This window comes from Vespula vulgaris, chromosome 11 (assembly GCF_905475345.1).
Source record: "Vespula vulgaris chromosome 11, iyVesVulg1.1, whole genome shotgun sequence".
Taxonomy (NCBI): domain Eukaryota; kingdom Metazoa; phylum Arthropoda; class Insecta; order Hymenoptera; family Vespidae; genus Vespula; species Vespula vulgaris.
In genome coordinates, this window is record NC_066596.1 from 5,343,089 (window position 1) to 5,359,680 (window position 16,592).

A 16,592-nucleotide genomic window follows, 5' to 3' on the forward strand; every position below is an offset into this window, starting at 1 on the left:
AAATTACGACTACGCGGATTATCATTTTAATTATTACTGATAACAAAATTTTTTTTTATCAATGTGCTCGCGAAAAAATTGTGAATGTCATCTCACAAATAAACTCAACGTTATCGACCCACGTAGATACGTACATACATACGTACGTACGTGTATATCTATGTAATACATACATATAAAATCAATAACAGATACCAGAACTGACAGCAAACGAAAGGATAGCCATCAATTACTTCGCACTAGGATAATATTGATTTCGTAATTAGCCCGTTGATCCGAATAAATAAGAGAACGGAGTATTAGTACTGTGGATCAGGATCAGTTTTAGTTTAATTATTAAATATATCACTCTCTGTCTTTCTATCTCTTTGTCTGTTAATGACCGATAGATTTCTAATGATTACGATCTTTCAAAATTTCATCATTGTTAGGTCGGATAATAAGACTAGATGTTATGTACGTTCTTTAAGACGAAGGTCAAAGAATATGTCAATATTTTTCATCCAAAATATATTTTTTCACGGGAGACGAGAGAAAAGAATTAAAACTATAAATAATAATTAAAAAAAAAAAAGAAGAGAAAAGAAAAAACTATTTATAGAAAAAGAGAGAGGATTTAAAGAAAATGTTTAAACAGTCCAAAATAATTTCATGGTCCACTCATTTCTCACGAATTCCGCACATTCCATTATCGCGTATGGAAACATTTTTGAAAGATCTTACCGGCACCGGAAGTATCGTTGCTGAGCTTCGTAACGAATTTTGTTTGACAGTAACTATGCTACGCTGCTGCGACCAGCACCTGCTACCCGGTAGCTGTGCACCCAGCGAGAAAAAGAGCAAATAAAATAAAGAGTATGGGGGTTAGAAAGAGGAAATGGAGGAAGAGGAAGAGGACGGGGTGGAGGAAGAGAAAGGGGAGGGAAAGGAAACAAGAGAGGAAATAAAAATATAACCACCTCAATGTTTATACTCCGTTATGACACCAATATCAAGAAAATACTCGCTTATTAAATTATACTACGAAAAAAAATATATACATATACATATATGTATATTATCCATTTTTTTATCTTTTCATTTCTCTCTCTCTTTTTCTCTCTCTTTCCGTCTGTATTTTATTCTTTTTCCATTTAAGAATAAACCTTTCAAACGATTGTCAAAACCTCGATGCTGGTGAATCTTTTAAAAACTCTCAGAAATCTTTGTTATTTTTGTTATCTTTTGCTATCGAAAAAATCGTTGTTCGCACACACTGACATTTTCTTTGTTCGATCTCTTCTTTTTTTAATACCTCGAAATGTCCTTTAACCATAAATCAAATTTTTAAAAAAGTCTCTCTCTCTGTCTCTCTCTTTCGAGTTTTACATCTTTAAATACAATCCGATCTCGATCGAAATTTGATTCTGATTTGATAGGCGAAAGAAAAATGATACCGACGTATTAAACGCAATTAAATGATAATAAAATTCTTTTTAAACAAAAATCGAATCGTCCCTACGTAGAGATGAAAATTGACGCTTCGAGTATATACCTGAAAGTAAAGGAAAAATCGTTTCTTTCTAGTGATCTGTCCTCTAAACCAATCCCGATCCTCTCAGGATGACTTTAAAAAGGACAAGAAATGAGATTTCCTTACCTTGGGAGCTACATTTCTCGATCGATCAATAGAAAATTCTTCTTGGTTCTCAACCTCCTTCTTTTCCTCCATCTCCACCTTCTCTTTTTTTCTCGTCCTTCTTTTCCTCCTTTTCCTTAGAGGGGAAGAAGCAACGGTGGAAAAGGAAGGTTGAAGGGGGATGGTAAAGTAACGCTTGTCCTACGGAAAGAAGCACGAACAGAATTATTGGATGTTTACTCTTCGAGGAAGTAGCTTAACGGATAAGGACGTGAGCGGACTTTTCGCGTGGAAAAATAAGCAAAAGAAAGAAAGGAAAGAAAGAAGAAAAGTAAGAAAGAAAGAAAGGAAGAAAGGAAGAAAGAAAGCGGAAAGGAAGAAAGGAAGGAAGGAAGGAAGGAAGGAAGGAAGGATAAAGAAAAAAGAAATGAGAGAAAGAGAGAGAGAGAGAGAGTTCTCATAGCGTGCGACGGGACAATCTATATTTTTCCCCGTTTCCAAAGTTTAAAGAGCCACGAGATTGTCGTAGCATGATCAACGACTCGTGGATAACTGCATCATCGTCCCAACCCTCGTCTCTTTCTCTCTCTCTCTCTCTTGCTCTCTCTCTCTCTCTCTCTCTCTTTCTCTCTCTTTCTCCCTTCTTCCTCTCTCTCTTTCTCTCTTTCTATCTTTCCTTTCCGACGATATGAAATTTTTGTTTTCACATACTTTCAGAAAGAACTACTTCTCTCTCAACGTTTATTGCAGCTTCTTTACTCTGACTACTTCATCGTTTTATAATATTATATACTTTAATATTTAATATTATAACAATAATATTTATATAATACTAAATATACTTTCTCTCTCTCTCTCTCTCTCTCTCTCTCTCTTTTTTCTTGTTATATGTGTATATATATATATATATATATATATATATATATATATATATATTGGATATTTTTAATATTGTAGAGATAATAAAGATAGCAGAGATGAGTTTTTTAAAATGGTAATATACACGCATGCACGTACGAATACATGTATAGGATATAAAAATGAACAAACACGTACATATTAGACATATATATATATATATATATATATATATATATATATATATATATAATATACTATAGCATATATAAGGTGATTTAAAGAAACGAGCGTTAGAGAATTTCTTTGCGTCGCAGAAGATCGATGAGACAAGTAAAATACGGCAAGGTACATTAAAGCCGAAGTAATATGTTTGAAAAAAGAAAGACTTTGATCCATTACCAGACTGAACAACGATAACGTTGTATTTTGATATTATTATATTTCTTTTTCTTTCAAATAACACGGTTAGGTATCCAGACATATTTCTCTCTTTCTCTCTTTTTCTCTCTCATCTACTTTACAAAAGTTGTCAAGTAATAATAATAGAACAAACTTTTCATACTTTTAAATCTTCGTTATCACATAATAATCATATGTAACACAAAAATTTCTAAGTGACACTACACTTTAACAAGATCACGATAATAATGTTCGGAAAAGTAAAAAAAAAGAAAGAAAAACAGAAAAAAAAGAATGGTAATCCAATCGTTGATGAACATATATATATATAACATTCTGAAATATCTACTAAATTTTGTTGAAACGAACGATGATAAAAGAAGAAATATATAAAATCTTTTCATGGTAGAACGACGACCTAGATACACAAAAGAATCAATTACCTTCGGGGATTTATTTTCGAAGAAATAAACCCAACAATTACGAATACCTGTTAAAGTTAACATATCGTAGATGTGTGCCAGTTATATCTGTAAAACTTTCTATCTATGTATAACATTCGATCTCCTCGCTTTTCAGTTTATCGTTAACGTTAACAAGCGTGTTACATCGGACGATGGATATGCTTTTTTTGAAAAGGTTTTCGTGAAACTTTAATTAACTACGTTTGCTATGTACTACGTCTAATGCGAAATTTGACCTCCGTATTTCACTAAAAGTTTCACATCCGGGGACCTATTTTTTTTTTCTTTCCTTCCGTTTTTTTTTTATTTTTTTTTTCAACAATACATAACACGAGGTAGAAAGAGAGAGAGAGAGAGAGAGAGAGAGAGAGACAGACAGAGAGGGAGAGAGAGAGAGAGAGAGATCCCGTATCCATCTGAACGATTTTATCGAGAACGCGACGTAGGTACTCTTTTCCACGGCTCGTGTAAATTCCAATTAAAACGAGAACGTAACTGATAAATACCATACGAACGGTTTATTCCCCGATACGTAGCCGAGCTACCAGAACTGGATATACCATTTCCATATATACCTACAGTCTCGTTATTTTTACTGCAAATTAAATTGCTTTTTTATAAACGAACGAGGCGCCGCACCGACGATGCCTTGTTACGAAAGGCGATAGGAGTAACCTTTAACGATTTTTTTTTCCTTTTTCCTTCTATTTTATTTTTTTTTTTTGTTTTTTTTTCATTATTTTTTTCTTTCCTTTTTTTGGCTTTTTTTTTAATATTTTCCAGCCGGTGAAAAAATTTAGAAACATTCTCTTCCTTTGAATTGTAGCTCGCTCTTACGGTTCAGATTTTATTTAAATTGTTTGTAATGCCCCCTAACGACTAACTTAACGAACGCGAGCTTGTTCCTTCGAATAAGTCAAAAAATTAACCCTTTAGTTACTACGCACCGCAACAATGGCTTCCCTTTAAAATCATTTTTTGGAACGAAGCGTGTCATTATTGCGGCTTCCCTCTGGTTGACGTTTTTTTAACGAGAAACACCACTATAGCTTGCTCACATTGTATCTTTTTTCTTTTTTTTTTTTTTACTGTTTCGAAACTGATGCACGTTGTGTGGTATTTGTGAAAATTTGAATTCTATCCAGTTTTGTATAATACAGGCTGATCCATATGTCAATTGATAAAAAACGCATTATTATACATTGTAAGTAGATTCAATTTGAAAAGATTAACGTGTAAATCTTACATTTACACAACATGTTAGTAACCTATATTAAATGCTATAAATATAACAATATGATGTATTAAATGTTTACTAGTATTGTATAACGTTTATAAATTAAATTTGTTCATAATAATAATGCATTTTTATCAAACTAACCTACGGGATCATAATGCATTAGATATAAAAATAAATCCAAATATTATAATTTACACTAATGTTAACTTTACATTAAAGGGTAGTAAATGGTTAAATGCATAGTTGAAGGAAACGAAACATTGATCGAAGTGTGTGTAAACACGTTTACATGCACTTTGCATCAGAGTAATCCATACAGGTGTTACGATAGTTTCGCAGTTAGTTCGACCATACCTAAACAATTTAAACATTTTTTTCTAATATCACGAATCGGTTGTTTGCTATTGACTAGCAATTAAACTCACAGGGCAAATATTATAGAACGATAAACATAAAATGGACGTCCCATAAAGCTTCAATACGATTTAACTTCTAATTTCTGTTCAATCTCTGACTACTCTGATCTGATAAATGTTTCGTAATTCGATAATTCAAAATATGAAAACAAATATAAAAAATAAAATAAAAAAGAATGGAAGGGAAAAATTACAAAAAAAAAGATTACACAAAAAACAAAATAGAAAATAATAAAAAAGAAATACGTGCCATTTCCATGGCTGGCCCGTTTACTCGTACCCCAGGGAAATTATTTCGAATATCCTTTTCTTGCGTTTGCCTGTTTGAAAGGAACTCGCCAAACTAAGAGCGACGACGACGACGACGACGACGACGACGACGACGACGACGACGACGACGACGACGACGACGACGATGACGATGACGATGACGACGACGACAAGTTCGCGTCCAGCTTTGCGACGACCGCTTTGTAAAGTTAAACCTCGATGGTTAAAGTGGCCCGCGGCGGAATGTAGCCAGAGAATAAGAGAGTAGAAGCAGAAGGGAATAAAAGATCGAGGCCGAGCGTTATGACCAGAAGAGGAACGAGGGAAAGAAGAAAAAAAAAAAGAAAAAAAGGTAGAGAGAGGGAGATAGAGAAAAAGGAAAGAAAGAAAGAAAGAAATATGAGGGAGTAGAGAAAGAGGAAGATGATGAAGATGAAGAAGAAGAAGAAGAAGGAGGAGAAGAAAAAGAAGGGGAAAAATGAAAGAAAGGAAGAAAGAAAGAAAGAAAGAAATAGTGAACGAGCGAGAGCAAGAATGAAAGGTTTAAACGATTTCCTTTTTCTATATGTATGTACTTCGCTACTTTCTTTCTCTCTCTCTTTTTCTCTGTCTCTCGATGAGAAGAAAATTTTTTTTATCTCTATTATTCATAGCTCCTGACCTGACTTCCTAGTATTAAAAGTCGTCGGATATTTTCATATCTCTTTTTCTTTCCTTTTCTTCTCTTCTCTTCTCTTCTCTTTTTTTTTCTTTTCTTTTTTTTTTTTACTTTTCTTTTGGACACATATTTTAAATAATTAATTGATCCCATATTGAATGGATAACTAATGCGACAACATATTTCCTGGTACATTTATCTATTTTTCTTTTTTTTTTTTTTTTCCTTTCTTTTTCCCCTAATATATGAACGCATAGATATATTGTTAGCTGTCTTATTGTATGATGTAATAAAAGATTTCCTTCTATGTGTATGCTGGTTTACCAGACCCTTATCACGGGACTCAACCTATTTGAATATATATATATATACCACATATTTCCTCGGGGTAGTAAAATTTTTCAAAAGAGGGAGAGAGAGAAAGAGAGAAAGAGAAAAAAAATGTCGAGCCTGGTGATGATCGACGCATCCGTGAGTCCTTGCAAGCGGAGTTGGAAACCGATCAATGCTCGAACATGAACGTGCCTACAACCTTTTCTATTTTTCTTTTTTTATTATTTTTATTTTCTTTTTCTACTTTCTTTTAAGCTGTTCTTTTTTTATTTTATTTCATTCTTTTTTTTTCCCAGGTCCCACGACGGGTCGCGTCGAGGAGGGTGAGAAAGGGAAGGGAAAATCGAGACAACACGGTGGTCTTAACGCATCCTTCTGGAAAATGCTTCGCAGGTGTGAAAATTCCATTAGCTCTTTCTCTCTCTTTCTCTGTCTCTCTTTCTCTCCTGCATACTCGTTTTCTCCGTATTCGCATGGAAACGTCGAAAAAAACAAATGTTGCCAGCATCGCTCGAAGAAGCATAGAAATACTGGAGCCAAAAAATGTTGTACTTTTTTGAGAAGGACTTTCGTAGTTAAAAAACTGTTTCGCTCTCAGGCAGATATATATATATATATATACAAAAAAAATAATAATAATAACAAAAATAAAAAGAATAGAAGACATGAAGAAAAAAAAAAAAGAAAATCCAACGCGAGATAGCGAACGTATGAGAAACGACGAATAGGAACAAATAAAAGAGAAAAAGAGAAAAAAAAGAAAAATAGAACGAAGAGAAAAAAAAATATAACTACGTGAGAAATCAAAATGTCTTTAGGCCTTTCTATCGTATCTCTTCGATTCTTCTTTAGAAAGCGTACACGTAAACTACTCTCATCTACAGCTTCCACTTCTCTAACCACCTCACCCTCCTCTCTCACCTATACCCTTTCCCCACCCTCTTTACCACTCTCGATCGCAAAATATGTTTCAAGCGCGTTCGATGGAAATGATTTTCCGCGATGTTCGACGAAAAGTCCTACCGAGACGTATACTGGAAAGTACTTTGTGGTCCAAAGAGCCTTTCGACGATTGGAAAGTCTATTTGAAAGTCGTTGAAAGAGGGCTCAGAAGAGAGAGAGACAGAGAGAGAAAGAGAGAGTGAAAGAGAGAGGAGAGGAGAGGGCTAGAGAGTGGCTATGGTAATTGCATGCTTGGTGAAAAATCCAGCGACTCGAATATTTACGTAAAGAGAGAAGGAAGACTGAAGAGAGAGAGAGAGAGAGAGAAAGAGAGAGAGAGAGAAAGAGAAAGAAAACATGTTTGTGAGCGTTCAACTCGAATTCAAAGAAACTTCAACCACGAGGGGTTAAAGCGTCTTAAATTCCCTTCGGTAGTCGGCACCAGAATCGAAAAGTGCTTGCTCTCTGTCTTTAGTCTTGGACCAACGATGCGTCACACGAATATTCCGCACGCGTTTTCCACATTCCTTTGACCGCCGCGTTCCTCTAGCTCGCAACGTGTCCAGAGTCGAAAACGATTCGACAATTTGTACCTTTCTTATCAACAATTCAATGAACGACTTATTTGACATTAGTGATAGACACTGGGAGTTTTTTTAAATTGATCATTGACGATTGACAATCGACGAATAATCTTTTCTTTCCTTGCTTATGGGATCCCATACGATTCTATTCGATTCTATTCTGTCCTGTTCGAAAGTCAGGGTGACTCATTTTTAATAGCTATTTAAAGAAAGAATAATTGTATTTCTATACTTGTCCTAATATTTTTGACTAATGTTAAATATTGTAAAAAATAGGGAGTGGATAAAAGATTGTTTCAGATAATTTTTCTTTCTTTTTCGTGTCGTATAAAATAAGTTTGATATATTATGAAAAAATTCTTCTGTCATATGTATTCATACTTACTGTCATATATATTTTAAAGGAATAAACGGATAATCGAAACAAACTAGTGTGAATTTAAAGAATATAAACGAACGTATATAACATCTTTGATCATTAATATTTTCATGAATAAACAATTGAAACAGATAACGCGTTCAGAGTTTATTGGAACGTATTCATACTTTGATTCTATTCCAATTGAAGGTATAAGTTGTGCTAAATAACAAAAGTAATTAACGCAAGATATAGGAACCGTATATAAACCTTCCTGAATCGTGCATTTCATTAAATACTGGCTACGGTAGAAAATCATTAAAAGAGATTCACGGACCATAATCCACGTAATACGATAAAAAGAAAAGTACGCAATTAAACCGACTCGGAGGATTAACCTTTCGACCGGGACTTTTTTCTTCGTAAAAAAAGAAAAAGAAAAAAGAAAGAAAAAAAACAGGAAAAAAAATATTCTATCGTTTGCAAAATTTCTTTTTAAGATTCGTCATATTATGCTCGAACGTACAGATAAATTTAAAAATAAAGATATCGACGACTCGTATTTGGCAGGAAAAGCGAGCGATAAATAAAATTTTATTGTTTGAACGTATCGAAGTTAAAAAAGGAAAAAAGGATAAAAGAGAAAAGAAGAAAAAATCATCTCGAATGAAAACATTTATGAATTTTTTCACGCCGAAAGAAAGAATAATTATGGCAGAATAAGATAGATAAATAGAGAGAGAGAGAGAGAGAGGAAGAGAAAAATCGATATCCTAAATGATATTACATATTATAATGTCTCTTGGAAGCAGTCCAAGGAATCTATAAGTATTCGTGTCTCGTGCTCGATACGCTGCCAATAAGAAATATAGAGGCATCTAAATATTCCATGCATGCATTCGATACCTTTGATATTATCCAAAAGAGAAACTTTTGGTTAATATATCGATCGAATTTCACCAAGTTGAAAAATGAATATCGATTTGATTAACAATTAAATACTTTTAGCGATCCAAAATTATGAATAAACTTACATATATATAAAACTTGCTAATATTATATATATATATATATATATATATATATATATATATATGTATAAATAAATATGTGTGTATGTATTCAGTTCACATCGTGTTAAAACATTTAAAATCACATGAAAGCCAAATAAATTTCCCAAAGGAGAGTTTCCAAAATATTCTCGATAAATTTATTAATATATTTAATACACTTTATAATTAATGGCTACGACGACAGTTAGGTCTAAAACTACTTCGAACTACTTCAAGAATAATACAATATAAACAATGGTCTATCTTGTATCTTAACGGAAAGCTATCAGCTTCGACCGTCCAGAAGCATAATGAGGAAAACAGCCCAGCAATTGTTTCGTTCGCTTGGAAAGAGGTTACGTCCTCATAACAGCGAGTACGTAGTACATATAAGTATTATACATACATACATATATATACACATATATATACATATATATATATGTATGCGTACATTTGTGTACATAGATATGTATACCTGCTCTTATACACATATGTAAACGTGTATAATGCTGCGAAAAACAAAGGCAGCATCCGGACAACTTCCACATGTGTTTCCAACGTTCTTCGAACGACAGAAGTGCATCGCGAACGCTCGATGCGATAGCTACAACACTTGTTTCCGTTGCTGGCAGCATGTTGCACGATACCAAGGTACACCGATACGACAGCGTTGTGTTTCCCGTTAGATGTGGATGGCCAACTTCTCCCTGTATAAACCAATCCCCATTCCACCCTTCTCCTCTCCTCTCATAGCAACTCGTTCTATTTAATTTTTTTTTTTCGTTTTTGTCTTTTCTTTCCTCTTGTTTCGGATGTTTTCCATATAGATATATTTAATTTCTTTTTTGTGCGTAAGCATGAACATAACATAGTCGATAGCAACGACTTCTACTCCTATCATCGGCAAAGTATCTACCATTGAAACGATATTACCATAAACAAATGCGAAATTTTCATTCCTCCCGCCGATGCAAATCGTGATCCTTTTCGCGTTGGCAAATTATGTGCAAGTTCGTGAGAGATAACGGCGTTTCCGAATGTGCGGTACAACCGCATTGCCTGCGGCTTACGCGAAATCGAATCAAAATTCTGGGCATGCTGAAAAGAGACCCGATGTCTTATGTAAAATGCAAGATCTTCGTTGAGAAGAGAGAGAGAGAGAGAGAGAGAGAGAGAGAGAGAGAGAGAGAGAGAGAGAGAGAGAGAGAGAACAATACAAAAAAGATAACAACAGATACACAGACGCATATACAAAAGCAAAAAAATAGTAAAGCATTGCCGTACGAACTATGATAGGTAATGCAGTGACATCGATCTTTAGAATTTAAATGCATGGTCCATTCGCAGCTGACTCCGATAAAAATGTTTTCAACTTCCTTTTTAATTCTTCAAAAACTTCGCTCGTATATATCTTCGAGTTAAATGATAATCCTGACAATACGTCTCCTAATTACATTATTTAACAAATTCTCTTGGAAAATATTCAAAACTCGTATAATATTCGTATTCGCCAATTGTCGTGTCATTAGCAGATACGAACAATAATTACTATATGCGCAAACAGCTATATAGTAGACTGCATGAAATTACATATGCAGCGGATAGAAGCATTCGCAATGAAATTGTTCTTAATGCCATGTAATCGGAAAAGCAGAGCTTCCAAAGCCCCGTTGCCACTGTCCGACTTATACCAAAAGTGCCTCGCTACAACCGTAGAAACTGTGTTAACCATTGCAGTCACGGTAGAACGGTCGTTTCGCAAACTCGGTCACTGTATTTTTCCATTCTTCCTATTACATTATTGACATCGCTTCCTTCGTAGGGTAGTTGTATCACGAGAATTGTGGAGATTCAGATATCGTATGTGGAACGCGTACATGTCATCCTAACATTCTATCCTTTCCTCTGGCGATATTATTTTCAATATTTCAAATACCTACTTTTAACCAGACACTTTTAATTACATTACCATTACCGAATACGATCCAAACAGCAAATATAGATACAATTCGAACGACTCAAAGAAGCTAACTTCATTAAGTTAGGTTGACAACAACATTATCTATGTGAAACGTTATTCGAACGATCTAAAACTGCACTCACCGATGTGAATCATTTAGAAAATCAATTGATACGAAATCAACTGTAGCAATCTTTAACGATTACATACGATACGAAACGATTCAGCCACTTTTAGGATGGAAAGGGTCTAATCCATTCGCACGTTTTACTACGCATCATTTTCTCATAGGAATTCCCTTTTCAAAACATTGTTACTATTCGGAAGAAGATTATGTAAAAGACAGACAGGCATCAACTAAAGGCACGATATTGGCGTCTAGCATTTCTCACGAAAGCATGCATCACCACGTGATAGGGAGTTTGCCTACCTTTATCCTGTGTGTTCGGGTTTTCAGGCTCCGTTTCAAACATGACGCGTGTTTCCGTAGACGTTATGCGTGCCTGCACGCTGCTTACTCCTGCGGAACAATAAAGGGTTCCTCCCCCGTGCAGACCATTTCCCTCTCATCGTGTCAGCAACGGGGACATTTCCATTTTATTGGACGGCAGAAACGAGTATCGCGTGGTACAACGATTCGCCTTGCGAAATATATAGGAATCCGAATTGGGTGACGTGCGGGCACTCCCTCGTTTTTCCTTCAAGGAACATCCATGGATTGTACGTCCATGCTAGGATGCTAAGCTCTCCTCGGCTGTTCCAAACGACGTCTGTGGATGTCCTTTCGCCATTCCTGAACCTTCTTCTTCGCTAAACTATAGGAAAAAGTCCTACACGTGTCTGGGATGTTCGATTTAGAGAGAGAAAGAGAGAGAGATCTGAATTTATATTTAACATATAATATATTATATACGTATTATATAATTTTTTTTACATCTAAAACAAAAATTATTTGTTCGGGCTGAAATAAAACTTACTTATCGATTGATATACATAACAAAAAAATTTCATAAATTCTTCGTGTTCTTGTTTTAATGATTCTCGTTTCAAACTTATACTTGTTCACATGCATTATTTAAAGTATGCTATTGCATTCGTTATAGATATTCTATAATACGATTCCTACAATAATTGGAGTACAGAAAAAGTAAAAGAGAATGGAAGAGAGAGACAGAGAGAGAGAAGGAAAGAAATAATTAAAGAAAGAAAAGTTCACATTGTGTGTACACACACACACACACACACACATACATATATATATATCAACAGCAATAGAATGTGGGCCGATTCCTGGTCGCTATTCTCTCCTACGCTTGCGTGAATGAGTTTATTCGATTCGTAGAACGGTGCATCCTCGGTGGTAATCGGTTTACTTCCCAGCCCTCGACGTAGAAGTACGTCATTCGCGATTACTACGTTTAGAGAATCCAACGTTGGGGTCAGAGGTCATGGGATGCCGAACTCCGATGGCTCGTCTATTTGTCTCTCTCTCTCTCTTTTCAACTCTATTTCTCTATACCTTTCTCTCTCTATATCTCTCATCGCTTAATTTTCCTTTGCCCACGAAGCAGACCTTTCTGTCGTTCATGAACGAACACACCTTATACATACATATAATACATACTCCCTATATTCTCTCTCACGTACGTACATATTCCGAGTTTTCATGATTGAATTTCTCTGACGTACATTAGAAACAAAGTCCTTTGTCAAAGCCGAGAGACATTTTTCCAAGTTACATTGAATTGTGACACCTTCCTACCTTCTCACGATGAGAATCCACATACATACATACATAATCTTAAAAATTCCTACATATGTAATCTTTTTATAGATACAACTAATTCGAATTTTCAACTAACCGGAAGAATGTTTTATTTCCTACGATAAAATATAACATGTACCTTGACTTTCTTTTTTATTTATTACCATCTAATCTCATGTACACGCGTATAAATTATGTTTAAATAACTCTTTAAGAAAACAAAACGAATATTTTAACGAGATGTATTTGTAATGTCAATGCATCCACCGTTGTAATTAGCAACTAGGACGCAACGATAATTTCACAATGCAGGTATGCGAGATTAATGTTTAATTTGTTCTACGAAATCAAACGTTTAAAAAAGTACCAAGGAAAAAAAGGAGAAAGATGGAGGAAAAGAAAGAGAGAGAGAGAGAGAGAGAGAGAGAGAAAGAAAGAAAAAAAAATAAAAGAAAAATGAGTTTACATCGCAGTGATGTGCGAAAGTCGGCAGAACAAAACCCCGACGAAACGTGTGCCAGCTTATTTCTGTTCAAGAAAGCTTTGCTTTTCCGCGTAAAATTTTTCCAAAGCTTTCTCGCTCTCTCATTTTCTTTCTCTCACACACGCACAAACATATACATTCTCTTTCTCTTTTCCTCTCTGCCTCTCTATTTTTCTTTCTCTCTCTGTCTCTCCTTGTGTTTCTCTTCCTAGTGCATACACTTATACGATTTAAAATGCCAAATCTCTTAGTCAAATAACGTTAATTATAAAGGATGGAAAGAAAATAACAAAGAAAAAAACAGAACAAAAAAATTTGATCAAATACCTTCTCTTTTCATATAGGCGAAGTTTTGGTAAGTACCTTAATATATATATATATATATATATATATATATATATATATATATATATATATATATAAAATTATCCCACAATCTTCATTTCGTATCGTTAACATAATTATTTCCAAACATGATCTACCAATGATAAATATTTTCATTCATACTCGACAAAAATTTATCCGAGTGTACGTATGTGTATTCATTCGACTATCTAGAAAAAAAGAGAAAGAGAACAAGAAAAAAAAGAAGAAGAGGAAGAAGAAAGAAGAAAGAAAAGACGAATCACTAAAAATCGCACAAATCATTTTCAAAGTGAGCGTCGAATTGTTTCTTTGAATAAGCAAAAGGAAAATGTTACGTTTTACGGCGTTACCAATGAAGAATGATTTTCACTTATATAAACGATTCAGGAAACAAGAATAAGTTTGACAGGGCATTCGCTGAGAAAAGTCGAAAACGAGCATTGGCTTGGATATATCAAGGAGCAAAATCGAAGGTTCGAGTCGAACCGTTGAAACATCGATAACGTTGCAAGCTTCGGGATTATGCTCGAAGGTAGATGGAAACGGTAACGTGCGAAAACCATAAATTGAACTCGAACGGAATCATATATGGATGGAGGTTGCCGATGGGAGGGAGAGGAGTAGTTGATGCGGCGGTGGCAACGAGAAGAGGAGGAGAGAAGTAGGGTAGACGGTTCTTTCGACTCGTACAGCAGAAGCATCGACCTGCGAAATAGTTTTTTCTTTTTTTTCCCTCTTTTTTGTTTTTGCGAAATAAAAATTCTATTTCACGCGATTTCTAGTAGGAGGTTGAGTTTGACAAGCGCGTTCGAGAGAGTCACGGGACCGACGACTTCATCAATTCACTCACTCATCGCGTTACGTGATGCCTACGTACGAATCTCTTCTATGTGATAAACGACAAAAATTTTCGTAGAACAGAATCAACAGTTAATACAATGGGATACGATATGATACGATACGAATTCGCGATTGAATCTCTTCTTTTTTTACGAAAATCATACCATTCGCTTCGATTTCTGAATTGAGCGATCTATTCAACCGTAACAATCGTGACAAATTTCAATCATTGATTATTCATTGTTAATTTCTCATTCGTAGGACGATTATACGATCGTTAAAAAAATTAATCTTCATGGACAGAGCGGAAATTATTTATAGAAAAGTAGATGAGGAAAGAAAAAGTGGATAGATGGAAAAACCAGGAATAGGAGGGTAGGAGATGGGCAGGTGGGCGGATGGGAAAGGGAGTAGACGGTAAGACGAAAGGAAAGACGAAGACAGTCACAAAGGATGATGCGGCACGTCCTCCGGCAACGATATTTCAAGCACGTCCATATATGGGTGAGTAGTGAGGGTTTACGTTCTCGATGTGTCGCTCCTGCTATGGTAGATTTATTCCGAACGATGGAATGGGATTACTATTTACCGTATAAATTTGCATGCCCGTGCGGGAGATCCTCTGCGGTCGAAGATGTTAAGAGAGAGAGAGAGAGAGGGGGGGGGGGTATGAAATATATATCACAACAAAAAAATTGGCGGGAATGAAATTGTTTTACATCGTTTATTAACAAGCAATCGCAATTAATGGATATACCTATCGAATATTTACGAATACTTCCTATTACTTTATTATAACGATTTAAAAAAAGAAACTTTTTGTAAAGATAAATTGTAAACTTACTTAGAATAGTTAAATATCTTTTAAAAGGTAGAACACACACACGTGGGAACGCGATCATTCGCTTGTGTAGCCTATCGTAAATCTTAAGAAGAATCCCAAAAGATCGGTGATCCGGGCTTATGGGTTTACACCTGTAGAGGCAGTAAGGGAAAAGCTTGGAAAGATCGACGAGTAAGTACTAGTAATAGTAGTAGTAGTAGCCTTTGTGCTATCTGACGTTGAGAAAGAAAGAGAGAGAGAGAGAGTCGCAGATATTCGTAGAAAGACGAATACAAAAGACACGTTCTACAAGAGCATCGAGCTACTACTACTTTCTGCTTCGATATCTGAAAAGGAGAAGAAGAAGAAGAATAAAAATAAGGAAAAGGGAAAGCATGCACGCGTTTCGTAAAATCGTACGAGTAGGTATAACTCGAAAGATCTGCCAACTAGCATGAGACTACCGTTTCAAGTAAGTACTTATCCACTTTATACGATCGCTTTCAAGTATCTATTCAGCGCGATATCGTTTTCTCTTATACTATAAATATAAGGATAATATATCATGGTTCACCTATTGTTTACGAAGATCTTTCTCTCGTTGAATTTAATTTCGTTTAAATATGAATAAAATTTTCCATCGTGAATTTGATGGGATATTTTGATCGAATAGAAAGGCAGATGTTAAATTTTGACATTTTTTTTTTTTAAGGATCCCCTTTAACTTTGACTTTACTAGTCTATTTTTCTTCAACGACAGATCGATGAATTTGTGAAAACTGAGAGCTCGGAGATACCCTGGTGTATTCAATGGCTCGATAAAACTTTTGGAAGTATCATTTCTCTGGTTCTTTGGGGATCTATACCTATACGTACATAAATACAGTTATAGATATACATATAGATACGTATATACACATACGCGCACGCGCACATACGCACACACATCCACACATACATCACGAATGAAAACCGCACGATGCGGAGAGTCGGAAGGATCATTAATACGAATCTCCACCCATCTCTCGGTCAATTCCAGTATTGTGTTCAAAACGTGGAACGAGAAAACGGATTTATAGAAACGAAGATTTAAGAAGAAACCAACCGATGGAGTACCATCCGGTCTAACGCCCTTTCTAATGCCACCGGATTCCGA

The 16,592-nt window shown here is 35.2% G+C and overlaps 1 protein-coding gene and 1 long non-coding RNA gene across 7 annotated transcripts in view; one reads left to right on the forward strand and one right to left on the reverse strand.

The window, feature by feature from the left end:
* LOC127067493 (discoidin domain-containing receptor 2) overlaps positions 1-8,413 on the forward strand; it is a 145,525-nt gene extending 137,112 nt beyond the window's left edge. For 4 of the 5 annotated variants that reach the window (XM_051002477.1, XM_051002478.1, XM_051002476.1 and 1 more), the window contains one exon: positions 6,556-8,413. In XM_051002477.1, coding sequence (XP_050858434.1) covers positions 6,556-6,819 — 264 coding nt within the window. In that variant the 3' untranslated portion in view covers positions 6,820-8,413. The remainder of the gene's footprint in view (positions 1-6,555) is intronic. The other variant, XM_051002481.1, reaches the window with a different exon arrangement.
* The window catches only part of LOC127067499 (uncharacterized), an 82,626-nt gene that overhangs the window by 10,921 nt on the left and 55,113 nt on the right, over positions 1-16,592 (reverse strand). The window contains exons 3-4 of one of the 2 annotated variants that reach the window (XR_007782639.1): positions 1,640-1,819; positions 248-1,534 (exon numbers count right to left, since the gene is read on the reverse strand). This is a non-coding gene — a long non-coding RNA (uncharacterized LOC127067499). Of the gene's footprint in view, positions 1-247; positions 1,535-1,639; positions 1,820-16,592 lie in introns of those variants that run through there. The other variant, XR_007782638.1, reaches the window with a different exon arrangement.